The sequence below is a fragment of the Mirounga leonina genome, unplaced genomic scaffold (assembly GCF_011800145.1).
Source record: "Mirounga leonina isolate KUSES-001 unplaced genomic scaffold, KU_Mleo_1.0 Mir_197, whole genome shotgun sequence".
NCBI lineage: Eukaryota > Metazoa > Chordata > Mammalia > Carnivora > Phocidae > Mirounga > Mirounga leonina.
In genome coordinates this window covers 13,326,031-13,351,823 of record NW_023270494.1, presented here as the reverse complement: position 1 = coordinate 13,351,823, position 25,793 = coordinate 13,326,031, and the positions used below count along the sequence as shown (strand labels likewise).

Here is a 25,793-nt window from a genome sequence, read left to right as displayed (position 1 = left end):
CATCTCATTTTAGACTAGTTTATTTGGTTTTGTGTTGGTAGTGTTTTCATTCTTCATTTTTATCTTTTGTTTTAGGAAGGAAGACTTCAAGAAGTCATTGAAACCCTTCTCTCTTTGGAGAAACAGACCCGCACTGTGAGTAGATTATAGTGAAAACCTCGATTATCATTAATTTCATTTAACTGTGCTCCATTAACTTCAGTATATTTTCGTTCTTACAGGCTTCTGATATGGTGTCTACATCCCGCATCTTAGTTGCAGTGGTGAAGATGTGCTATGAGGCTAAAGAATGGGATTTACTTAATGAAAATATTATGCTTTTGTCAAAAAGACGGAGTCAGTTAAAACAAGTGAGTTCATGAGTACATTTGCATTTAAATTAGGACTTTAGAAAACCGTTCTATGAATTTGTTTTAAATTTACTGTTAAATCAGCATTACATTCTAGACAGTTTTTAAAAATTATGTCCATATTTTTATGTCAGCTGTTTTTATGTTTTTTCTTCTAGTTTTTATATATTTGAATATTTTTACAAAATTGTGCTGAGTGTTGGTGCAGCTTTGTTCTGTTTCCATGTGGCTCCATGTCTTCGTGGGTTTTTTTTAATTTATTTATTTTTTTAAGATTTTATTTATTTATTTGAGAGAGAGAATGAGATAGAGAGCATGAGAGGGGGGAGGGTCAGAGAGAGAAGCAGACTCCCTGCTGAGCAGGGAGCCCGACGTGGGACTCGATCCCGGGACTCTGGGATCATGACCCGAGCCGAAGGCAGTCGCCTAACCAACTGAGCCACCCAGGCGCCCATTAGTGTTTATTTTTTAAAAAGATTTATTTAAGAGAGAGAGAGCATGCACACACGCCCTAGCATGTGGGGTGGATGGGGGAGGGAGAGGGAGCGAGAGAATCTCAAGCAGATTCCTGCTGAATGCAGAGCCTGGTGGATCTCACAACCCTGAGATCATGACCTGAGCCCAAATCAGGAGCTGGACGCTTAACTGACTGAGCCACCCAGGCACCCCCTCATGTTTATTATTTTATTTTATTTTATTTATTTATTCATTTTTTAATTTATTTTTTTAAAGATTTACTTTTTGACAGAGAGACAACAAGAGAGGGAACACAAGCAGGGGGAGTGGGAGAGGGAGAAGCAGGCTTCCTGCTGAGCAGGGAGCCCGATGCGGGACTCGATCCCAGGACCCTGGGATCACTACCAGATCCGAAGGCAGATGCTTAATGACTGAGCCACCCAGGTGCCCTCATGTTTATTATTTTATTTTATTATTTTAATTATTTTTTAAAGATTTTTATTTATTGAGAGAGAGAATGATAGAGAGCATGAGAGTGGGGAGAGTCAGAGGGAGAAGCAGATGCCCCGCTGAGCAGGGAGCCCGATGTGGGACTCGATCCCGGGACTCCAGGATCATGACCTGAGCCGAAGGCAGTGGCGTAACCGACTGAGCCACCCAGGTTCTCTGTTTTCCCTGTTTTTTGCTTGAGTTGTTGTGGTGGTGGTTGTTTTTTAGTAAACTCTATGCCCAACATGGGGCTCAAACCTATGACCCCAACATCGAGAGTCACATGCTCACTGACTGAGCCAGCTGGGCGCCCCATTCTATTTAAGGTATTTAAATGATTCTCTGTACAAGTAGATTCCACTTGTCATTTATATCTCATCTTTAAAATGCTGTTCACTGAGTAGTTTCCAGGTTTTTCTTTTTTGCTTTCAAATAAAGGTATTAACATAAAACAGGGTAGTAGTGGAACCAAAAAACAGAAATATGGTGTTCTTGTTGAAATCTCATCTTATTAATTAGTTTACTGCTAAAGTGAACCTAGTGGGGGCGCCTGGGTGGCTCAGTCGTTAAGCGTCTGCCTTCGGCTCAGGTCATGATCCCAGGGTCCTGGGATCGAGCCCCATATCGGGCTCCCCGCTCCACGGGAAGCCTGCTTCTCCCTTTCCCACTCCCCCTGCTTGTGTTCCCTCTCTCGCTGTGTCTCTCTGTCAAATAAATAAATAAAAATCTTTAAAAAAAAAAAAAAAGTGAACCTAGTGTTAGAGTGGGTTAAATTACTTTTTGCAAAAAACAAATTGTTTTTCTCCTTTTTTTTTTTTTTAGGTAAGTTTACATGCATATAATTCGTGCTATCTAAATCTCCCTCCCTCTCTCTTGGGGTTGTGAGTTTGAGCCCCACGTTGGGTGTAGAGATTACTTAAAAATAAGATCTAAAAAAAGGGGTGCCTGGGTGGCTCAGTCATTAAGCGTCTGCCTTCGGCTCAGGTCACGAGCCCAGGGTCCTGGGATCGAGCCCCACGTTGGGCTTCCCTGCTCAGCGGGAAGCCTGCTTCTCCCTCTCCCACTCCCCCTGCTTGTGTTCCCTCTCTCACTGTCTCTCTCTCTCTGTCAAATAAATAAATAAAATCTTTTTAAAAAATCTAAAAAAAATAATATAGATTTGAGGCAGTCCAGTATATATGAATGAAATTCGTTTAAATACGCCTTTAACTGCTCAGTTCTGTGGTACGAGAGACCATCATAGAGTCGGCTGAGAGACTGGCATAGATGAACCATTGTCTTCCTCTGATTTTCTTTTTTTAAGATTTTATTTATTTATTTGACAGAGAGAGAGATAGCGAGAGCGGGAACACAAGCAGGGGGAGTGGGAGAGGGAGAAGCAGGCTTCCCGCCGAGCAGGGAGCCCAATGCGGGGCTCAATTCCAGGACCCTGGGACCATGACCTGAGCCGAAGGCAGACGCTTAATGACTGAGCCACCCAGGCGCCCCTTCCTCTGATTTTCTAAGAGGTTTGCTTTCTGTAGGACAATTTGGCAAGGGCTGCTTATTTATTTGTCTTGAGGCAACCTGGGTTATAAACAAAAATATGTGTTTTATATCGTACTGGTGCCATTCCAGGCACATATCCAAAAATACAGTTTATTAATAGTCATACATTTTAGAGCTAGTAGGAGGGGACTGTTCACCTCTGTTGTTTTTCTGATTGAGAAATTGACATTTATATGTAAGACTCTTGGAATGTGAGGAAATGTGCCAGGTAACCTCTAGTTCAGTGCACAGTATAAATCACAAGTAACGGTAGTACCTCTTTGGCAAGGTGATTTGTTTTTTTTTAAAGTTACACACATAGGGGCCCCTGAGTGGTGCATTCGGTTGAGGCTGACTCTGGATTTCGGCTCAGGTCATGATCTCGGGGTCGTGGGATAGAACCCTGTGTCAGGCTCTGCACTCAGCGCGGAGTCTCTTGTCCCTCTCCCTCTGCTCCTCCCCCAGCCTGCTCTCTCTCTAAAAAATAAATAAATAAAATCTTAAAAAAAAAAAAAAAGTTACACAGCAGTATATAGTGAATGACATAGAACAGTGAGTGGCCCTAGGAGACATGAAAGGAGGAAGAGAGGGTTTTGATTAGGTTTGTCAGGGAGGCTTGCTGGAAAAAGAAGAGTTTGAGGCAGTCTTGCAGCTGGCTAATGGCATGACCACAACTGCAGTGAGGTTCCTCTTTTCGCTGTGACATGTCTCATTAGCTCTGGAAAGTGCTTAAGGACACAAAATGTGCCTCTCCTTTTCCCATAATTACTTTTTACCTAAAACTTTTCTTCTTGCTCTACCAGACTTAGAAAGTAATGATTTTCTTAAAATAACCTTTTCTAGATTGCTTAAAATTAATGGTTTCTAATTCACTGTCTGTCACTTGAGCCCGGGGGGTAAGCCTCACTCCAGCCATGACTTACCTAATGACCTGTATTTTTTTCAAGGAACAGCAGGATGTTCACTTACCATTAGAATATTGATGTAATTGTTTCGTTTTGTTTTTCTTGTACCCCATCTGATTTCTGTTAATGTAGTTTTTGCACAGCTTTTAGAATTACTAAGTTGTACGCCCTTCTAGAAATCATGGTTATAATTAGTGTTAGAGGGATCATTTTTTGAGATACAAGGTGTCCCAGAGCCTTGCACTTATTGAAAGAGTTCTATTTTGGGCGCCTGGGTGGCTCAGATGGTTAAGCGTCTGCCTTCGCCTCAGGTCATGATCCCAGGGTCCTGGGATCAAGTCCCGCATCGGGCTCCCTGTTCGGCGGGGAGCCTGCTTCTCCCTCTGCCTCTCTCTCTCTGTCTCTTATGAATAAATAAATAAAATATTTTAAAAAAATAAAAATTAAAAAAAAAAGAGTTCTATTTTATAATAAAACCTTCGTTTTCTGGAACTCCTGTGTCTCTGAACAGCCAATTTTTCAGATAATTAGAAGTTCAACCTGGGGCGCCTGGGTGGCTCAGTTGGTTGAGCGACTGCCTTCGGCTCAGGTCGTGATCCTGGAGTCCCGGGATCGAGTCCCGCATCGGGCTCCCTGCTCGGTGGGGAGTCGGCTTCTCCCTCTCCCACTCCCCGTTTGTGTTCCCTCTCTCGCTGTGTCTTTCTCTGTCAAATAAATAAATAAAATCTTTAAAAAAAAAAAAAAGTTCAACCTTAGCTATATGAATACTGTTTTTCAAGGAAATGTTTATAGGATATACCATGGGATTTTTTTTTTTCCAGCTTGATTGAGGTATAATTGACAGAAGGTATTCTGTTTACTTTTCTGCTATCTTAAAATATGCATTTTCTTTTTTTTTTTTTTTTAAGATTTTATTTATTTATTTGAGACAGAGAGCATGAGAGACAGAGAGCATGAGAGGGAGGAGGGTCAGAGGGAGAAGCAGACTCCCTGCCGAGCAGGGAGCCCAACACGGGACTCGATCCCAGGACTCCAGGATCATGACCTGAGCCGAAGACAGTTGCTTAACCAACTGAGCCACCCAGGTGCCCTAAAATATGCATTTTCTTGATGACAAAGAGTCCTAATTATTATTCTCAATGATTATGATAATTGATAATGCTGTTCAGAATCTGTGTTAGAGGTTGCAGGCTACAGGCCACGACCAAATCCCACCTGCCGGCTTTGTAAATAAAGTTTTTGTGCGTAGCCACCCTTTCGTTATACATTGTCTGGCAGCTTTGTAGTTACAAAGGCGGAGTTGACTACTTGCCCTAGAGACCCTGTGGCCCACAGAGTTTAAAATATTTACTATGTAAGGGGCGCCTGGGTGGCTCAGTTGGTTAAGCGACTGCCTTCGGCTCAGGTCATGATCCTGGAGTCCCAGAATCGAGTCCCTCATCGGGCTCCCTGCTTGGCAGGGAGTCTGCTTCTCCCTCTGACCCTCCCCCCTCTCATGCTCTCTATCTCATTCTCTCTCTCAAATAAATAAATAAAATCTTTAAAAAAAAATATTTACTATGTAAATATTTACCAAAATTTACCAAAATGTTTTGCTGACCCCTGACCTAGATGATAGAATGTTATAGAATGCTAGAGGTGAGGAACCTGGGCAGGGGATACGTGACCATCAATGTCATACTTTATTGAGGGGAGTATGGGTGACTGTGGCTTCTCCTCCCCACCCAGGTGATGGAAATACTTAAGGTCTGCCTCTGCCGCTGACTCTTTTCTTCAGTCACAGTATCCGTGGCTGTGGCTTTCTTTGTGTTCACAGCCGCTGTTGAACTCTGCTTTTCTCTTCTCTTTCTTCCCCCTTTTGTCTTTTGCGACTTCTTCTATGCTTTTTTGCTTGGCTCCAAAAAAAGGTAGTTATGATTTTATTCATTTATTTGAGGGACACGGAGACCATAAGCGGAGAGACAAAGAAGCAGACTCCCTGCTGGGCAGGGAGCCTGATGCGGGGCTCGATCCCAGGACCCTGAGATCATGACCTGAGCTGAAGGCAGACACTGAACCAACTAAGCCACCCAGGTGCCCCATCTAGGAAGCCTTCTAGTAGACATTCTCAAACACCCCTTTTTGTGTAATCAGTTCACTGTTTGTAGTGGAGAGGGGTAAAGTCTTTCATCTGAGGTTTTTCTAACCTTTTTGAGTTTATTACTAGGTGTTCGGTACTTCTTAGCTATCAGAGACTTTTTTTTTTTAAAGATTTTATTTATTTGAGAGAGAGAAAGAGACAGAGCATGAGCAGGGGGGAGGGGCAAAAGCAGGCTCCCCAGTGAGCAGCAGGGAGCCCAGTGCAGGGCTATATCCCAGGACTCTGGGATCGTGACCTGAGCCGCAGGCAGACGGTTAATGACTGAGCCACCCAGGTGCCTCCTATCAGAGACATTTGGGGAAAAAAATTCTTTTTAAGATTTTATTTATTTATTTGACAGAGAGCACAAGCAAGGGGAGAGGCAGAAGGAGAAGCAGGCTTCCCGCGGAGCAGGGAGCCCGACACGGAGCTCAATCCCAGGACCCTGGGATCACAACCTGAGCCAAAGTCAGTTGCTTAACCAGCTGAGCCACCCAGGTGCCCCATGAATTTTTTTTTTTTTTTAAAGCAAGCTCTACACCCAACGTGGGGCTTAAACTCACAAACCTGAGATCAAGAGTTGCATGCTCTACCAACTAAGTCAGCCAAGCACTCCTTATGTTTTTTTTGTTTTGTTTTAAGATTTTATTTATTGGGGCGCCTGGGTGGCTCAGTTGTTAAGCGTCTGCCTTCTGCTCAAGTCATGATCCTGGGGTCCTGGGGTCCTAGGATTGAGCCCCACATCGGACTTCCTGCTTGGCAGGAAGCCTGCTTCTCCCTCTCCCACTCCCACTCCCCCTGCTTGTGTTCCCTCTCTCGCTGCCTCTCTCTCCGTCAGATAACTTTGACGGAGAGCGACACAGCGAGACTGAACAACCCAGGCGCCCTACTCCTTATGTTTTTTAATAGGCGTTTCCATTTCTAGAATTGCTTGGGAAGACTAGATTTGAACATAGCTCTTCCATCAATGAAATACTTCCTTTTTAACTGTACGAGGAATAAATCTTACTTATGAATGGTTATTATTGTAGGCTGTTGCAAAAATGGTTCAACAGTGCTGTACTTACGTTGAGGAAATCACAGACCTTCCAATCAAACTTCGATTAATTGATACCCTACGAATGGTTACAGAAGGAAAGGTAAGTTTTCCATTGGCGTAACTCACAGTGGAAAGTCCTGTCTTCTGTATTCAGAGATTCTTACGCAGACCTATCAATAGGTATGTATATATTTTTTAAGATGGCAAAATAATCACCTTCATTCAGCCATTATCTTTGTACATTTTCTTCTAGTATTTTTGCATATATAAATGAATTTATTTATTTATTTATTTATTAAAGATTTTATTTTTAAGTAATCTCTGCACCCACCGTGGGGCTCAAACCACTGACCTGGAGATCATGAGTCACATGGTCTTCCGACTGAGCCAGCCAGGCACCCCCAAATGAATATTTTTAAATAGTGGCAGTCTTTTTTTAAGATTTTACTTATTTGACCGAGAGAGACACAGAGAGAGAGGGAACACAAGCTGGGGGAGTGGGAGAGGCAGAAGCAAGCTTCTCGCTCAGCAGGGAGCCTGATGCGGGGTTCAATCCCAGGACCCTGGGATCCTGACCTGAGCCAAAGGCAGACGCTTAACAACTGAGCCACCCAGGTGCCCCAGTGGCAGTCTTGATATATACAGATTTTTCTAGGAATTAGTGATCTTACCCCAAATTTACATGTGGTAACAATGAATCCAAGATAAAGCTAATTCTTCACCCTAGCCTAGATCTGCTTGAGAAATCTATGCTTGGAATAGCTAAGGTTTCACTCTACTATTTAACATAGTAGTTTTATTATTTTAATTATTATTATTTATTTATTTATTATTATTTTTAACTGCCTGGCTGGCTCAGTTAGTAGGGCAACTTGACTCTTGATCTTGGAGTTTGAGTTCGAGCCCCATGTTGGGTGTACAGCTTCCTTTAAAAAAAAAAAAGATTAATAGTATAGTCACAGTGTAAGTTTAATTTTCAAAATTTCACTGTCTTGCCAGAATCCATTTGTATTTCTTTTGATCCCTTCTTTCTCCTAATTTTATGTTTCTCTAAAAAGAACAAGTATGAAATGGTGACTGAGGTAAATATATTTTTTTCTAGACAGATTTTCATCATCTGAGGATAAAAACTTAGCTTATATTTATTAGGTCTTTGTCACTTCAGTAAAATTTTTTCAAAGATTTTATTTTATTTTTTTAAGATTTATTTATTTTAGGGGCGCCTGGGTGGCTCAGTCGTTAAGCGTCTGCCTTCAGCTCCGGTCGTGATCCCAGGGTCTTGGGATCGAGCCCCACATCGGGCTCCCTGCTCTGCGGGAAGCCTGCTTCTCCCTCTCCCACTCCCCCTGCTTGTGCTCCCTCTCTCGCTGTGTTTCTCTCTGTCAAATAAATAAAATCTTAAAAAAAAAAAAAAAGGTTTATTTATTTTAGAGTGTGCGGGGTTGGGGGGGTGGCGAGGAAGAGAGAATCTTGAGCAGACTCCCCCTGAATGTGGAGCTCAACATGGGGCTCAGTCTCATGACCCTGAGATCATGACCTGAGCCAAAATAAAGAGTCAGACACTCACCCAACTGAGCTACCCAGGCGCCCCAAGATTTTATTTTTTTAAGTAATCTCTACACCCAACATGGGGCTTGAACCTGCAATCCTGAGAACACCGTTCTTTGCCTCCTCAAAGAGAGCCATCATAAAAATAGTCACTGTGCTGTGTCTTGACTCTTAATTTCGGCTCAGGTCACAATCTCAGGATCGTGAGATCCAGCCCCATGTTGGGCTCCCTGCTGAGTAGGGGTCTGCTTGAGATTCTCTCTCTTTCCCTCTCTCCCTCCCCCCCACCCCACCCCCGCTCGTGCCCATGCTCTCTTTTTCTTTTTTTTTTTTTATTTTATTTTATTTTTTTTTAAGATTTTATTTGAGAGAGAGAGAATGAGAGACAGAGAGCATGAGAGGGAGGAGAGTCAGAGGGAGAAGCAGACTCCCCGCTGAACAGGGAGCCCGATGTGGGACTCGATCCCGGGACTCCAGGATCATGGCCTGAGCCGAAGGCAGTCGCTTAACCAACTGAGCCACCCAGGCGCCCCTCTCTTTTTCTAAAATAAATAAATCCTTAAAAAAAAAAGGAAAGGGGCGCCTGGGTGGCTCAGATGGTTAAAAAACTGCCTTAGGCTCAGGTCATGGTCCCAGGGTCCTGGGATTGAGCCCTGCATTGGGCTCCCTGCTCCTCAGGAAGCCTGCTTCTCCCTCTCCCACTCCCCCTGCTTGTGTTCCCTCTCTCGCTGTGTCTCTCTCTGTCAAATAAATAAATAAAATCTTTAAAAAAAAAGGAAAGAAAGACATGGGACATTTAGGAAAGTGAAAGTAGTTTGTTATTCTTAGAAGTTAAGGTTTTGGGGGTGGAGTGGGGAAAGGGGTTGCTTCAGAACAAAGGCTAAAGGGGTAAGCAAGCCTAAGCAGCATGAAAATTAGTTCCCTAGACTCCATTAGGCTATAGTTATATTTTTGATGTTTAATTTGTTGGAAATTATAAATCCACTAACATTGCTTATATCTGCAAAAAAATGCTGATAACTTTAACAAGATCAAATATTTTTATTATTATTTTTTTAAAATAAGCTCTACACCCAATGTGGGGCTTGAACTTACGACCCCAAGATCAAGAGTCACATGCTCTACCAACTGAGCCACCCAGACACCCTTCAAATAATTCTTTTAAAGGCACTGTTCTATTTTCTGTACTATTTAATGTAGCTTATGGTTCTGTTATTCATTAAACATAATGATTTCGTATTTAGGCTCTTGAAGCAAAGCTACAAAATATGGATTATGTTTCATAGAGACCTTTTCTTAAAAATTATGTGATTGTGGGGTGCCTCGGTGGCTCAGTTGGTCATGTCCAACTCTTGATTTTGGCTCAGGCCATGATCTCAGGGTCGTGAGATCGAGCCCTGAGTCTGGTTCTGCATTCAGTGGGGAGTCTGCTCTAGATTCTCTCTCTCCCTCTCCCCCTCCTCCCTGGGCATGCATGCATGAGCATGTGTGTGCTTGCACGCACACTCTCTTTCTCTCACTGAAAGGAATAAATTTTAAAAAATTTCATGATTGTGAAATGTAAAATGTCACACAGTTATATTTGTACATGGAGGATAAAGTGCACAATAACTGCAGGATAAATACTGTTAGGCGTAGTTTGAATAATAGTTCAACTCTGTCTTTAAAATGTTAACACATTTCCATGGGAATTTGATAATATAAATTTCTCATATTTGTAGATTTATGTTGAAATTGAGCGTGCTCGACTGACTAAAACATTAGCAACTATAAAAGAGCAAAACGGTGACGTGAAAGAGGCTGCCTCCATTTTACAGGAGTTACAGGTAAGGAGTTGTTTAGAATGTGAAAATCTTTATATTTAGTCAGCAGTATTTCTTGTGGAAATAGCTTATTTTGACACCTTATCACTTTTTCAAAAACACCAAGACTAAGAGTGAGTACAGGGAAGCATAAGGTTGATATTCAGGTGTCTGAAAACTATGTCATTAAGGTCCTGACTAACTGCTAAAAAAAAGTTTTGAAGAAAAGGTAGAATTGATACATTAGTCTTGATTTTGTGCTATTTCAAAATTTTCATTCTTTTTAGACCATAAATAAAATTAGTAATTCATGTACTATGTATGCCTTAGGGATTTGCTGTTAATCATTAGCTTCCTTCTAAATGAATATTTGATTGATGGTCAATTTCTAGGCTAAATTGTTTTAACAAAGAAAAATTGCCTCATAATTTGCCATGTTTCAGGACAAATTTAAGAGAGATCTTGAAATGAGACATCAATGAACTAAGAAATCTGAGAAAAGCCATAGACACACTCACTCAAAATTTTCCTAATAATTTTGGTCCATCAAGTTTTCCGCATTAAGTTAAATTGCTTCAGTCATGTGCCATTTTAGCTAAAGGAAGGGAAAAAATAACACTGAGAGGATCCTGTGTGCTATGCATTGTTTTTGTTGTTTTTTTTTAACCATGTCCTGTGTTCTCTATACATTTTATCTTCTTCACCGTTCATATACAATACTATTTTTATCCCCATTTTTCTGCCAAGGAAACTGAAACTCAAAGGGATTAAGTAATGTACCTAATAAGTCATTGCCAAGAAGTGGTGGAGTTCAGATTCATAGTAGTTCTGTTTGGCTTCAGACTTCTTTTCTTCTTTTTAATTAAAAGACTTTATTTTTTAGAGCAGTTTTAGGTTCACAACAAAGTTGAGTGGCAAGTACAGAAAGAGTACCCATGTGTCCCCTGATGCCCTCCCCCTGCAACACGCACGTACATGCACAACTTCCCCTTCTACCACATCTCCTACCAGAGTGGTACATTATTAGTTAGGGTTGATGAACCTACATCGACATGTGATCCCAAAGTCTATAGTTTGGGGGCGCCTGGGTGGCTCAGTCGTTAAGCGTCTGCCTTCGGCTCAGGTCATGATCCTAGGGTTCTGGGATCAAGCCCCACATCGGGCTCTGCTCAGCGGGAAGCCTGCTTCTCCCTCTCCCACTCCCCCTGCTTGTGTTCCCTCTCACTGTCTCTCTCTCTGTCAAATAAATAAAAAAAAAAGTCTAGTTTGTACTAAGTTTCAGTTTTCGTATTGTGTTCTGCAGATTTTGACAAACGCATAATGATCTGTGTTCATCAACGTAGTATCGTATAAAATAATTTCACTGCCCTAAAAATTCTCTGTGGTCTGCCTGTTCCTCCCTCCTCCCCTTCCCAACCCCTGGCAACCACTGATCTTTCTACTGTCTCCATAGCTTTGCCTTCAAACTCTGTTTTCAACCAGGAGGATTGTGTGCCTCATGATTCAACATCCTCTGAAATATTCTTGCCAAAAAAATTCACCTCAGTTATATAAAGCTTCTAGGTTTAACTACCAATTTACAAGATATACTAGGGACAGAGGAGCCTATTAAATGATACCACAGGGATGCAATCAGCATAATTTAGACTCTAGGAAACTATAGGATGATTGGCTTGATTTTGGCAACAAATAAATGGCAAGGAAAAAAGAGCCATAAGAAACTTATCTACCGGCTGCAAAGTATGAGCCTTATTTGGGTTCTGATCTAATTAAATAAGATAGATGTTGGGGACTGACTAAATATTTGGTGATATAAGGAATTTTTAGATAACTTTTCAAAGTTTATCTTTTAGAGACATACTGAAATATATGACATGTCTGAAATTTGCTTCAGAGTAATTGACACATGGAGAGTGGGTGAAGATACATAAATGAAACATTGATGGTTCATTGTATAAGTTTTTATTTTCCTTAACAAAAAATTACAAAGATCATGAAATAAAAACTTTTTTCAGACCTAATAATAGTAATGAAATAGGCTTCAGTCCACTTTACCATTCTGCATTTTATAAATTCATTTGCAGTATATGTATGCCAAATATTAAATTAAAAATGTTTTTCATGGTGGGGCACCTGGGTGGCTCAGTCGTTAAGCGTCTGCTCAGGTCATGATCCCAGGGTCCTGGGATTGAGCCCCGCATTGGGCTCCTGCTTGGCAGGAAACCTGCTTCTCCCTCTCCCACTCCCTCTGCTTATGTTCCCTCTCTCGCTGTGTCTCTCTCTGTCAAATAAATAAAATAAAATAAAATAAAGTTTTTCATAGTATTTGTCATAATTGATTTTCTATATTGTATCTGTTGTATATTTACTGTAAATCTACATTCTACATCTGTTAGAAGTCATACCAGCCTTGTTATCTGAATTTTAAAAAGACTAGCACCTCTTTTTTCTATAATTTTTTGTTAATATAAATAGAAAGCCTGCAAGTGAGATCTTTTTTTCGTGTTTAGAATTGTAATTTCTGGGGCGCCTGGGTGGCTCAGTCAGTTAAGTGTCTCTTCCAGCTCATGTCAGGATCCTAGGGTCCTGGGGTCGCATCCCGCGTCGGCTCCCTGCTCAGGAGGGAGTCTGCTTCTCCTTCTCCCTCTGCCTCTCTCACCGGCTTGTGCTCTCTATTTCTCTTTCTCTCTCTCTCAAATAAATAAAATCTTTAAAAAAAAATGAACTATTGATATACATAACAACTTAAATGAATCTTAGTATTCAAAGCATTATACTGAGTGAACAAAGATAGTCTCAAGAGATTACATTCTGTATTTGACATTCTTGAAAAGACGTGTTTGTAGTGATGGAGAACAGATCATTCTGAGTGGGGAAAGTATGTGACTATGAAGGGGCAGATGAGGGAGTTTGTTTTGGGGTGATAGAACTATTCTGTATCTTGATTGTGATGACACAAGTCTATACATATGTTAAAATACACAGAACTTTTTTTTTTTAAGATTTTATTTTTGACAGAGAGTGTACAAGCAGGGGAAGCAGCAGGCAGAAGGAGAGGGAGAAGCAGGCTCCTCGCTGAGCAGGGAGCCCGATGTGGGGCTCGATCCTAGGACCCCGGGATCATGACCCGAGCCGAAGGCAGATGCTTAACCATCTGAGCCACCCAGGCACCTCTGAAATTCACAGAACTTTTTATGCCAGAAGAAAAATATACCAATTTTCCTATATAATTTTTTTAATTGTAATTTCCTGGAGGAAACTACCTTTTTATATCATCAGGAGCACTCTCCCAGTGTGCGAGAAGGTTCTTACTATTTGACAAGTGTGAATATTTTCAGACATTTAATTTTGCAGTTTTTAGAAATTACCAAGTATAAACTTATTTGGGATCTTACTTTGCTAGGTGGAAACCTACGGGTCGATGGAAAAGAAGGAGAGAGTGGAGTTTATCTTGGAGCAAATGAGGCTCTGCCTGGCTGTGAAGGATTACATTCGTACACAAATCATCAGCAAGAAAATTAACACCAAATTTTTCCAGGAAGAAAATACAGAGGTAAGCATGTTTCTTACTGCAAGTTTACTTTAGAAGTGTTTGGAAAAAACCCATAAGCCCCAATTTATTTTATCAACTTTTTTTTTCAGAAATTAAAATTGAAATATTATAACTTGATGATTCAGCTGGATCAACATGAGGGATCTTATTTGTCTATTTGTAAGCACTACAGAGCAATATATGATACTCCCTGTATACAGGCAGAAAGTGAAAAGTGGCAACAGGTGAGAATATATTCTTACACTTGACACTGATACTTACTAGGAAGAATTTGCATTTTTTATTTTGAAATGATTTTAACTTCAGTAATTATGTGCAGTTGTGTGGTGTTGCTTTCTATTCAGTGTGTTGATAATTCAGTTTATCTTTACTGATTCAAATGAATGGTGACAATATTCTAAATTACCACTTTTGAAGAACGTAGCCTTACTGTTTAAAAGTGGGGCACGTGGGCAGCTCAGTCGGGTAAGCAGCCCTACTCTTGATTTCGGTTCAGGTCATGATTTCAGGGTCGTGAGATCAAGCCCCACAATCCGGCTCTGCACTCAGCTCGGGATCTGCTTGAGATTCTCTCTCTCCCTCTTCCCCTCCCCCCACTCTTGTGCTTGTGCAAGGCGAGCATGCTCTAAATAAATAATAAATAAATAAATAGATTAATAAAATCTTTTGAAAAATAGGGACACCTGGGTGGCTCAGTCAGTTAAGCATCTGCCTTCGGCTCGGGTCATGATCCCAGGGTCCTGGGATCGAGCCCCAAATCGGGCTCCTTGCCCAGCAGGGAGCCTGCTGCTCCCCCTGCTTGTGCTCTGACAAATAAATAAATAAAATCTTTAAAATAAAATAAAATATGTATAGCAGGTCACTTGCTAACAAAGGTTATAGGTAAAAGACCTAGCATTATTTTGGACAATTATTTCACAAAACTGTTTCAAATGGTTTATATGTATATTCCATGTTTGTAATAACTTGTTACAAGAACTTTTTCTGGGCACCTGGGTGGCTCAGATGGTTAAACGTCTGCCTTCAGCTCAGGTCATGATCCCGGGGTCTTGGGATCGAGTCCCACATCGGGCTCCCTGCTCCTTGGGAGCCTGCTTCTCCCTCTGCCTCTCTCTCTCTGTCTCTCATGAATAAATAAATAAAATCTTTAAAAAAAAAACAAACTTTTTCCTTATACATCTGGCACCAAAAAATGTCAGCCTAGGTAGTAATTCAAGTTAGTAAAGATTTACTGTAATTGTTCCAGAGAAACTTAATGTGACAGGAAGCCACTGTAAAGGGCAGCTTGGTGGGATGCTTAGTCCCTAAGACTTGAGTATAATATCAAACATGAATATAGACAATTCTCCCATGATTTTTTCCTGCCAGAGTTTCCACTTTGTTTCTAAGCTTGTTTATAATCCATTGTGTTATACAACATTTTTAGGCTCTGAAAAGTGTCGTCCTCTATGTGATTTTGGCTCCTTTTGACAACGAACAGTCAGATTTGGTTCACCGAATAAGTGGTGACAAGAAGTTAGAAGAAATTCCTAAATACAAGTAAGTAACTTTTTTAGCTAATGTAGTGTACATCTCAGCAGAAACACCATTTTGAAAGAAAATAGGTTAACCTAAGTGTCCACCTGCTTAATTTGGTCACTGATAGATTGTACTGGTGAATAAAATTAGAGTTCATAGAGTAGTAAAATGTTTTTTTCACGCTGCATTAGAAATTAATGAAGTTATAACACACTTCATTCCAAACCACTTATCGAGGGGCGCCTGGGTGGCTCAGTCAGTTAAGCGTCCAACTCTTGGTCTCAGCTCAGGTCTTGATCTTGGGTTTGTAAGTTTGGGCCTCATGTCGGGCTCCATGCTGGGTGTGGAGCCTACTTTAAAAAATAAATAAATAAGCCGTTTATCAAATAGAAGTTGCATTTCAAGCTCACTTTAGCAGCTTTTGGTTAATTAACTGTATGGTAAAGTTTAGTCTTAGTTGTTTGGGGCTTTGTGATTTTCAGAAGTATACACTTCCTAAGCAGAGTGGGAAGTATACACTTCCTAAGCAGAGTGGGCTTTTATTTATTAAAAGCTGTTTTTCTTTTATCTGTCTCATTGGTAAGTTTACATTAATTATTCCAGAAGCTGGAAAATACAATGCAGGAGGGAGCAGAATGTTAAGCAGGGGAATGCTCCATTCAGAATTACTGTGGAAAAAATGGTAGTAAAGTAGGTAAAACAAATAATAATCAACTTATGTTTTGTTCTACAAATAAAAATTTATAAGTACAGTCTTTGTCGGTATTTGAACATTTGCTGTTATAGTACATGAAACTTAATTTTTACAGATTTGGAATATTAAGTTTTACACAATTTACAGGGATCTTTTAAAGCTTTTTACCACAATGGAGCTGATGCGTTGGTCCACACTTGTTGAAGACTATGGAATGGAATTAAGAAAAGGGTCTCTTGAGAGTCCGGCAACTGATGTTTTTGGTTCTACAGAGGAAGGTGAAAGAAGGTGGAAAGACTTGAAGAACAGAGTTGTTGAACATGTAAGAATCTGGCATGACAGAGATGCCAATCTGAAAGTAAACTGGCAAATTTGAGCATAAACTTTTATTTTTCAAGTTTGATCGTCAAATATGGTTTTTTTGGAGGTTATGTCTTTAATTCTTCGCTTTAGGGTTTTTGTTTTTTGCTCTGCCCAATGTAGTAATGATGTAAATTTGTCGTTCGAATGTTTATTGTGTATTTCCAAAACCGTATCCATTTATCTTCTCCCTCTTATTTCCCCCTGCCCTATCCCCCTGTTTTTGGCTTTTCAGAAAAACAAAGCAAAACACCTGTGTTTTAGCATGCTTATTTTGAGGGGACCTCTCAAGAATTCAAAATTTTAGGGGCACCTGGCTGGCTCAGTCAGTAAAGCATGTGACTCTTGATCTTGGGGTTGTAGTTTGAGCCTCACGTTGGGTATAGAGATTACTTAAAAATCTGAAAAAAAAAAAAAAATCCAAAATTTTATAGCATATAAACCAGAAAGAATTTCTTAAGAATGTGGGGGATGGTGGGCGCCTGGGTGGCTCAGTTGGTTAAGCGACTGCCTTCGGCTCAGGTCATGATCCTGGAGTCCCTGGATCGAGTCCCACATTGGGCTCCCTGCTCAGCAAGGAACCTGCTTCTCCCTCTGACCCTCCCCCCTCTCATGTGCTCTCTCTCTCTCGTTCTCTCTGTCTCAAATAAATAAATAAAATAAAATCTTTAAAAAAGAAAAAGAATGTGGGGGATGGTTGTGGGTGAAAGGAGTTCTTTCTGATACTTGCTTGATAGTTTTGGGAACGGGTAACAAGTCTTAAACCTGATCTTTGATCTTCTTGGCGTCAGTATAAATTGAATTATCTCAGCATTCATTCACATAACAAACATTTATTGTGAGCCTTCTATGTGCCAGACAGTGTACAAAGTTGCTGGGACACATGGCAAAGTAAGACATGGTCTCTACCTTCAGACAGCTTAAAAATAAGTCATAGGGAAAGATGCATTTATAAATAAAAGTGTTCTAGATATTAGGGCACAAATAGATATCATGTGGAGTGGAGCATAAGCAGAGAGTTGATTGGTTCTACCTGAAAAGGGGGCACCTGGCTGGCCCAGTTGGTGGAGCATGTGACTCTTCATCTCGGGGTTGTGAGTCCAACCCCTACGTATGTTGGGTGTGGAGATTACTTAAAAATAAAATCTTAAAAAAAAAAAAAAAAGGTCAGGCTAAATCTACAGTAATTGACACAGGAGGTAAGATTTTTAAAAAGAGTACCCAGTGAGCAGGCAGATTCGATAGTCTGGCAGGGACGTGGAGATATACCAGCAGGGAACAGAAGCGCCTCCAAGAACAGGGCTTAGTGAGAAAGAAAGTCGGAGATAGGGAAAGGGTCTGGAGCTTAACAAAATTTATATACTGCAGTAGTGGAAACCTTGACCTGAGAGGACAGTGATCAGGCTTGTATCTTACAAAGACCCCTCTGGCAGTAAGCATGGAGGATGGATTTTGGGGAGAGACAGGAATAGAATTGAGAAGACTGAGTGAACACCCCTTGTGGGTGTCAGTCAAGGCAGTAGCTGAGGGATTGAAGAATAGATGGGGTGGAATTATTTTAAGAAAGAAAATCAATAGAATTTGGTCGCTGATTACATTTAAGGGATGAAGGAAAAGGGGTCTAGAATGATTGTCCTTCTTCCTAAGAAGTTGGTGTGGCCATGGACCCTAATAGAGACAGGAGGAGGGACAGCTTCTTCAAAGATCAGTTCATTTTCTCTCCCCACTGTTACACATTTTTCCTATGAATGCTGTTGTTTTGTTAATAACATAGAGAATAATAAAGGGAGGAACAGTGGCTCAGTCAGTTAAGCGTCCCACTCTTGATTTTGGCTCAGGTCATGATCGCAGGGTTGTGAGTTCGAGCGCCACTTCGGGCTCCAAGCTCAACAGGGAGTCTGATTGAAATTCTCCCTCTCCCTCCACCCCTACCCCCACCCCCGCACTCTCTCTCTAAAATAAATTAATAAATCCTTTTTTAAAAAGAATAATAAAGGGAACTGTTCCCAGTGAGAAGGAAATTTAATTTCAGTTTACCTTTAAGTAGTTAAAATGATGATAATGTGGTGTTTTAAGATGCTCTCAATCATATTTTGAATCTGAGCCTTTGTGTCATAATTATTAAAATTTAATTTTAGATTCTAAAGTGTAGCAAAAACCTTTTAGTACAGTTAGGTTTTTTTTTAAGGTTTTATTTATTTATTAGAGAGCTAGTGCACACAGGCAGAGGGGGAGGGGCAGAGGGAGAATTGACCTGAGTTTAAAGGCAGACGCTTAACCCACTGAGCCAACCAGGCGTCCCAGTACAGTTAAAGTTTTTAACCACTATTTTAGTTAAGATAAGCCTACGTCTTGATTATATATTTTTTTTCCCACAAGATTCTATTTATCTGAAAGAGCGCAAGAATGAGTGGGGGGAGGGGCAGAGGGAGAAGCAGACTCTTCGCTGATCAGGGAACCTGATGCAGGGCCTGGGATCATGACCTTAGCCAAAGGCAGATGCTTAACTGAGCTACTCAGGCGCCCTTGACTATATATATTTAAAAGAGTTGTGGAAAGTATTCGGTTACAAATAACTGCAGAAACCAAAATATCTAAATTTTGCTTTGTTACTGAGGTTTAGAACCAGTTTCACTCCAGTGGTGGGCTATAGAGAAAAGCTCTGAATCTGACATTTTAACTAAACCTATTTGCATATGAAAAAAATAAAATAGACCTATTTGGATATGGAAACAAATGGGTTTTTAGCCTTACTGATGACTGTTGTGTGTCCTTCATGCCCTCTGTCCTCTCCCCAGAATATTAGAATAATGGCCAAGTATTACACGAGGATAACAATGAAGAGGATGGCTCAGCTTCTCGATCTGTCTGTTGATGTAAGTAGTTTGAGTTTGTAGCCAGTCATTTTGAATATCAACTGACTTGTAAAAATTGAATGAGAAAATCAGTTGTGTTTTATTATTTAAGTTTAGGTGACAAAGTTTCTCCAGGCTATCTTGAATACCAAAAAATAGCTTAAATATCAAGTTTATAGTTACATTAATATTATGTGTCCTAGTTAAAATCTTCACTTCAATAAGGTAGTTTTACACTGATTCATCTGCAGTGCAGGGTATATATTTCTATAATGAATACGTCTAGGTTCCCAGAAATGAGCCATAGAAAATGGGAGGGAGACTTGACTGCACTTCCCTTGCAGAGAGAGGTCCCAGGTCCTGTTAGAGGAGCAGGTATGGGTTCCTGTTGGTGACATGTATACCACCACAGAGGCAGGGGTCAAGTGAGGTAATCCAGAAGCCATTTCTATCACCAGACAGTTTTTCGGGTTAGCTAAAAAAGAATCACGGATGTTAGAGGTCGAAGGTTTGATCCTTGGTTGGCGCGTTAGCTGCTTACATTTCTGGACGAGGGTACCAGAGTCCTTAGAAGTAAAGTGTCTTGTCCTTGACTACAGAGTCACCAGTGGCAGAGCATATATGGTAACCCAGCATTTCTGGAAACAAATTATCTGTATAATGGTTAGGGGGAAACATTGTAGACCAAGAGTGTGGACCAAGTTGCCGTTGGCAGCAGGCTGGCTGTCTGCAGTTATCAACAGTGTTGAGTTTGCAGGGAGACTGATTCAAACTCCACCCTGATATGGGTAGACTCGTAGTCTGTTCATTCCTAGACTCACAGTAAAATAGTATGTTATTACGGGAAGTTAACAGTTGCTAACTATGAATAGTGAATTTTAGTCCTGCATTTTCTTAGGTAAAGAGTTTAGAAAATGCTTTCCTTAAATTTTATTGTCTGTAACTATCCTGTCTTAATCCAATTGTCTTTCTCTCTTGCAGGAGTCAGAAGCTTTTCTTTCGAATCTAGTAGTTAACAAGACCATCTTTGCTAAAGTAGACAGGTTAGCAGGAATTATCAACTTCCAGAGACCCAAGGATCCAAATAATTTATTAAATGACTGGTCTCAGAAACTGAACTCACTGATGTCTCTAGTTAACAAAACTACACACCTCATAGCCAAAGAGGAGATGATACATAATCTACAATAAGGGTCTCAACGCCCCTAATGCTTTTAGAAAAGAGTTAAAATTGGAAGTCATAAAAAAAAAAAAAGACTGTTATGGTGTAAATGTTGGGGTTTTTTTTTTTTTTCTATATTCTCAGCTCCTTTGTCTAAAATTTAAAAGATCGTGAATATGTTTAAGGCCCCTTTTGACCTTTCAGCTCCCTGATTTTATCGTTAACTTTGCATTTTACAGTTGGTGCAAAAAAAAAAATACATTTCTATTGTGTACGTACTCAAAAAATTGTGTCATAACTTACCCAAATGTGTTTTTCTATCATTTGAAAACTTTTTAGCTATTATTTGTTCTCATTCAGCTAACAACCATAATTATAATAATAAAAGCAGTATATGCACATTGACTTTCTATAGTTACCTGTGTTTCTGAACATTTTGTGGGATAGTGATTTAAGTATTTTTTAAATAAAAAATTCTGTTGTAAAGCTATCAATTTGATAGAATTGAAAAAACAGCATAGGACATATAAGAACATTTGAGATAGAGTTGTGATTTGTGAAGAATTTGTATTTTAGTATTGAGTGTATGTAGAGTGATCTGATAGGCTGAAGACTTAACATACACATAATTTTTTTCCACCTTGAGTCAAACTGGTTTCAGTCACAGTAGCTTCATTATTTTCATTCCCTTCTCTGACTTGACCAGTTGTTGAACAAAATCAAGTGACATTGTATTGACATAGTTTAACACACAAAGTCATTTTTATAAGATTTCTTTGTGACTTTCACTTAAAGGTCTAATTACATCATTAATGTTCCAAATTTATTATCTCCTTATAGGAACTTTAGTTCCATTATATGAACACTGGATTACAACCTAAAATGCTTTAAAAAAAATGACAACAAAAAAGACTCAGCCACCCTCTTAGCAAATGGCATAGTATTGACTTTTTTTTTTTTTTACAGAAGTTAAAAGTTTTACTGTCAAAAGAAACATCTGAAATCAATTAATAGCAAATTTTGGAAGTTTTTTAAAATTTGATATATTTCAGGGAAAACTGAAGACTGAAACAATGTTAGAAGCTTATTTAAAATGATGTTTAAACAAAGAAAGTATGAGGTCTACTTTTTTAAAATCCAAATGGAGGTAGTGGGGGAAAAAGACATTCTGGAAATGGCATTTTTCATAATTCATTTTCATTTAATGGTCATAAATTGTCCTACTCTGTGATCCCAGGGCTGGGGACAATTGTGGGATCTCTGCTATTTATGCTGAGTCATTGTGAGTAATAACCTAGTATTAAATCTAATTCTATTCTTTGGAAATTTAATGTATTGGTCACATTAATAACATAAACATCTGCTACCACTTATCTTTAAAAATCTAACCAAAAATATGGCAAGGAACATCAGAAGTTCACACTAGCAGTAGGAATATGGTTTACATTTTCTTCTGAATGAAAAGGATAGAAAAAAATCATTTTGTATTGTTAATTTGTAAATCAAGTTGGAGCTAATTTGAGTCTAGCTTCTCATGAACTCACTAACTCATTACCCTTGTACTTGCCAAACCTAGGCTATTTGGCCAAATACTTGGTTGTTGTAAAGATCTCAAACGGTCCTCTTCTTTGGTCTTTATTTAACATGCTTGCCCTCAAACTAAGCTCTTTGTGTGTTCTGATTTGGTGCCATTTGTAACTGTCCCAGTGACTGAATCCCATTTGATTTAACTGCTCATCCAGTTCTTGTTTTTTTCGTCTCCAAGCAAACTTAAATTTCTTAATGTTACAAAGAAGAATCCATTAACACAGGGCAGTAAAATATTTGAGATGTTCAGAACCCCAAATCCCGGCTTCCATTTTGGACCTACAGCTGCCTATTTGTGAAGAGGATAGAACCACTTTGTTTTAAATATGGAAAAGGTAATACTTGACTCCTTTTCATTTTCACTAGGTTGCTAACTAGCAGAGACGTGATAAGCCACTGTTTTTTGTTTTCATTTTTTAAATGAGATGGTTTTTACCCTTTTATATAATTTATGTTTTTATTTTAGAGTTCAATAGCTATTTCTGTAATTATCCTCAATTCCCATATGTTCACTGAATCATTGAAAAACCAATCTTTAAAATTCATACTGTTTCAAAAAAATAAAAAATTTAAAAAAATTAAAAAATAAAAAAATAAAATAAAAATAAATAAATAAAATTCATACTGTTTCCCTCTTATCTCCTCTAAGTGTTACATGTGTGATACAAGTACATATTCTACGTTGTTTTTGGCTCCTGGGTAGAGCTGCCAAAAAAGCACTATTTGTGGGTGTGTAAAAACCTAAAGAATAAACTCATGCTTGTAAAGATCATGTCTTTTTTCAGTTCTCTTGCTATTTAAATAATTTTTTTTAAGATTTTATTTATTTATTTTAGAGAGAGCATGAGAAGGGGGAGGGTCAGAGGGAGAAGCAGGCTCCCTGCTGAGCAGGGAGCCCAATGCAGGACTCGATCCCGGGACTCCGGGATCATGACCTGAGCCGAAGGCAGTCGCTTAACCAACTGAGCCACCCAGGTGCCCCCAGTTCTCTTGCTGTTTAAAACAAAGAGCCAGGGGTGCCTGGGTGGCTCAGTCGGTTAAGAGACTGCCTTCGGCTCGGGTCGTGATCCCGGGGTCCCGGGATCGAGCCCCACGTCCGGCTCCCTGCTCGACAGAGAGCCTGCTTCTCCCTCTCCCTCTGCCTGCCACTCTGCCTGCTTGTGCTCTCTACCTATCTGCCGAAGAAATAAATAAAATCATTAAAAAAAAAAAAAAAGCCGTAGGTTTTTCATTCGTTCAAAATCAGTTTCTCTCCTTAAACCTGTTTTTCAAGCGGTGGGAAAACACTGTGCATGTTTGTTTCAAAAGCCACCTGGTTGGCTTTTTTCCCCTCTGGGTTCTTTCTGATCTGGGTTTGGTGACAAGCCGTGCCTTCCTGTGCTCCCGACCCATGGTTCTCCGATGTAGCCCATGTCAGAACCACCGGCAGGCACACTATGACAGATGGTTGGGCCCCACCCCCAGAGTTTCTGATCCCGGAGGTCTGGGTAGGGCCCAAGAATTTTCATTCCTAGCAAGTCCTCAGGGGTTGCAGATGCTGAAAGAACCGAGTGGACACGAACATCAGTGAGGATTATGCTCCAGCAAGATGCTTATTCTGTGCGGGTTGTTTCCAGGTCTAGTGATCTGAGGTCTGGTTTTATCTTGCTTGCTGACATGTAGAGAAAGGTTCTTGCTTTCTGAGTGGATGTAAAGCAATGTCCCTCAATATTTACCACGTTGAAAGAATTGAAGATTCGAAAGTATCCTCATCTCGCTATCTTTTTCTCTGTGAGATTGGGAACCATGTTTATCTTGGTATCCATCTTTTCTGTTACATAGAAATTTAAATGCTTATTGAGTTAAATTGTTTCTTAACCAACTAATTTTTTTAAATCCTTATACCTTCCTGGGATTTTGTTTTGATGCTCACGTCCAACTTTATATTGCCCTGTAAAGGTACAGGTCAGTGGCATTAATTACATTCACAATGTACAACCATCACTAATCCCTATTTCCAAAACTTTTTTCAATCATTAAAAAAATTTTTTTGCGTAAGTTCTACACCCAATGTGGGGCTCAAACAACCGCAAGATCAAGAGTCACACACTTGGGGTGCCTGGGTGGCTCAGGCGGTTAAGCGTTTGCCTTCAGCTCGGGTCATGATCCCAGGGTCCTGGGATCGAGCCCTGCATTGGGCTTCCTGCTCAGCGGGGAGCCTGCTTCTCCCTCTGCCTCTCCCATCGCTCCTTCTCTCTCACTCTCTCTCTCTGTCTCTCAGGTTAAAAAAAAGTCATGCTTTACTGACTCTGCCAATCTGGCACCCCTATTTGCAAAATGTTACCCCAACCAGAAGCTCGGTTAACCATTAGGCAGGAATTCCCCACCCCTCCCCCTTTCCCTAGTCGCTTGGTAGCTCCTAATCTACTTTCTGTTTCTATGAATTTGCCTGCACGAGGTACTTCACACAAGTGGAGTCATACATTATTTGTCCTCTGTCTGGCTTATTTCATATAGCATAATGTTTTCAAGGTTCATCCGTGTAGCACGTGTCAGAACTTTCTTTTATGGCTGAATAGCATTCCACTGTATGGATATACCACATTCTGTGGGTTCATCTGTTGATGCTGACTTATGTTTCCACCCTTTGCCTCTTGTGACCAATACTGCTATGAATATGGGTGTACGAGTGTCTGAAGTCCTGTTTTCAATTCTTTTACGTATATCTGCATGTTGGCTTTTAAAAAATAAAAAGATTTTGGGGCACCTGGGTGGCTCAGTCATTAAGCGTCTGCCTTCGGCTCAGGTCAGGATCCCAGGGTCCCGGGATCGAGCCCCACATCAGGCTCCCTGCTCCACGGGAAGCCTGCTTCTCCCTCTCCCACTCCCCCTGCTTGTGTTCCCTCTCTTGCTGTCTCTCCCTCTGTCAGATAAATAAAATCTTAAAAAATAAAAAATAAAAAGATTTAGAGGAAACTAACGATTGTGCAGAGTACTTTTCACTCAGTTTGCACGTTCTTTTATTTATTTTTTTTTTATAAGTGTTTGTTTTTAGTAATCTACACCCAGTGTGGTGCTCAAACTCATAACCCTGAGATCCAAGAGTTGCATGCTCTTCTGACTGAGCCAGCCCAGCGCCCCAAAGATTATTTATTTTTAAATTTTTATTAAATATATATTTTTCAATTATTTATTTTAGAGAGTGTGTGAGTTGGGGAAGAGGGAGAGGGAGAGAGAATCCTCAAGCAGACTCCCCGCTGGGCATGGAGCCCAACACAGGACTCGATCCCAGGACCCTGAGATCATGACCTGAGCCCAAATCAAGAGTCAGACGCTCAGCTGACAGAGCCACCCAGGCGCCCCAAAAGATTTTTAAGTAATCTCTACACCCAACGTGGGGCTTGAACTCACTACCCTGAGATCAAGAGTCTTACACTCCACTGACTGAGCCAGCCAGGTGCCCCGCACTTTAGCTTTTTTTTTTTTTTTTTTTTGACATAGACACACTGAGAGAGGGAACACAAGCAGGGGGAGTGGGAGAGGGAGAAGCAGGCACCCCGCGGAGCAGGGAGCCCGAAGCAGGGCTCGATCCCAGGACCCTGGGATCACGCCCCGAACCCAAGGCAGACGCCTAACGACTGAGCCACCCAGGCACCCCTGCACATTAGCTTTTAAAACCAAAAGAATATTTATGTACAAAGGAATGATGTGGAAGTCCAGAGAGGAACCAATTCCTGGCAAAGCTGTTGCTATGTTAAATCTTACCCCACTCACCATAAAGACAAATTCTGCAAGAGTTCTTGTTCTCTTGCACCTACTGTCAGGAGGGGCCGGAGTCACTTGTGATCAA

At 40.5% G+C, this 25,793-nt stretch overlaps 1 protein-coding gene across 1 annotated transcript in view; it reads left to right on the top strand.

Moving 5' to 3' along the window:
* PSMD12 (proteasome 26S subunit, non-ATPase 12) overlaps window positions 1-22,733 on the top strand; it is a 31,870-nt gene extending 9,137 nt beyond the window's left edge. The window contains exons 2-11 of the mRNA XM_035026221.1: window positions 76-135; window positions 222-350; window positions 6,878-6,985; window positions 10,155-10,259; window positions 13,639-13,788; window positions 13,878-14,012; window positions 15,215-15,327; window positions 16,148-16,322; window positions 19,159-19,236; window positions 20,197-22,733. Coding sequence (XP_034882112.1) covers window positions 76-135; window positions 222-350; window positions 6,878-6,985; window positions 10,155-10,259; window positions 13,639-13,788; window positions 13,878-14,012; window positions 15,215-15,327; window positions 16,148-16,322; window positions 19,159-19,236; window positions 20,197-20,406 — 1,263 coding nt within the window. The 3' untranslated portion in view covers window positions 20,407-22,733. The remainder of the gene's footprint in view (window positions 1-75; window positions 136-221; window positions 351-6,877; window positions 6,986-10,154; window positions 10,260-13,638; window positions 13,789-13,877; window positions 14,013-15,214; window positions 15,328-16,147; window positions 16,323-19,158; window positions 19,237-20,196) is intronic.
* Window positions 22,734-25,793: the final 3,060 nt, after the last annotated feature.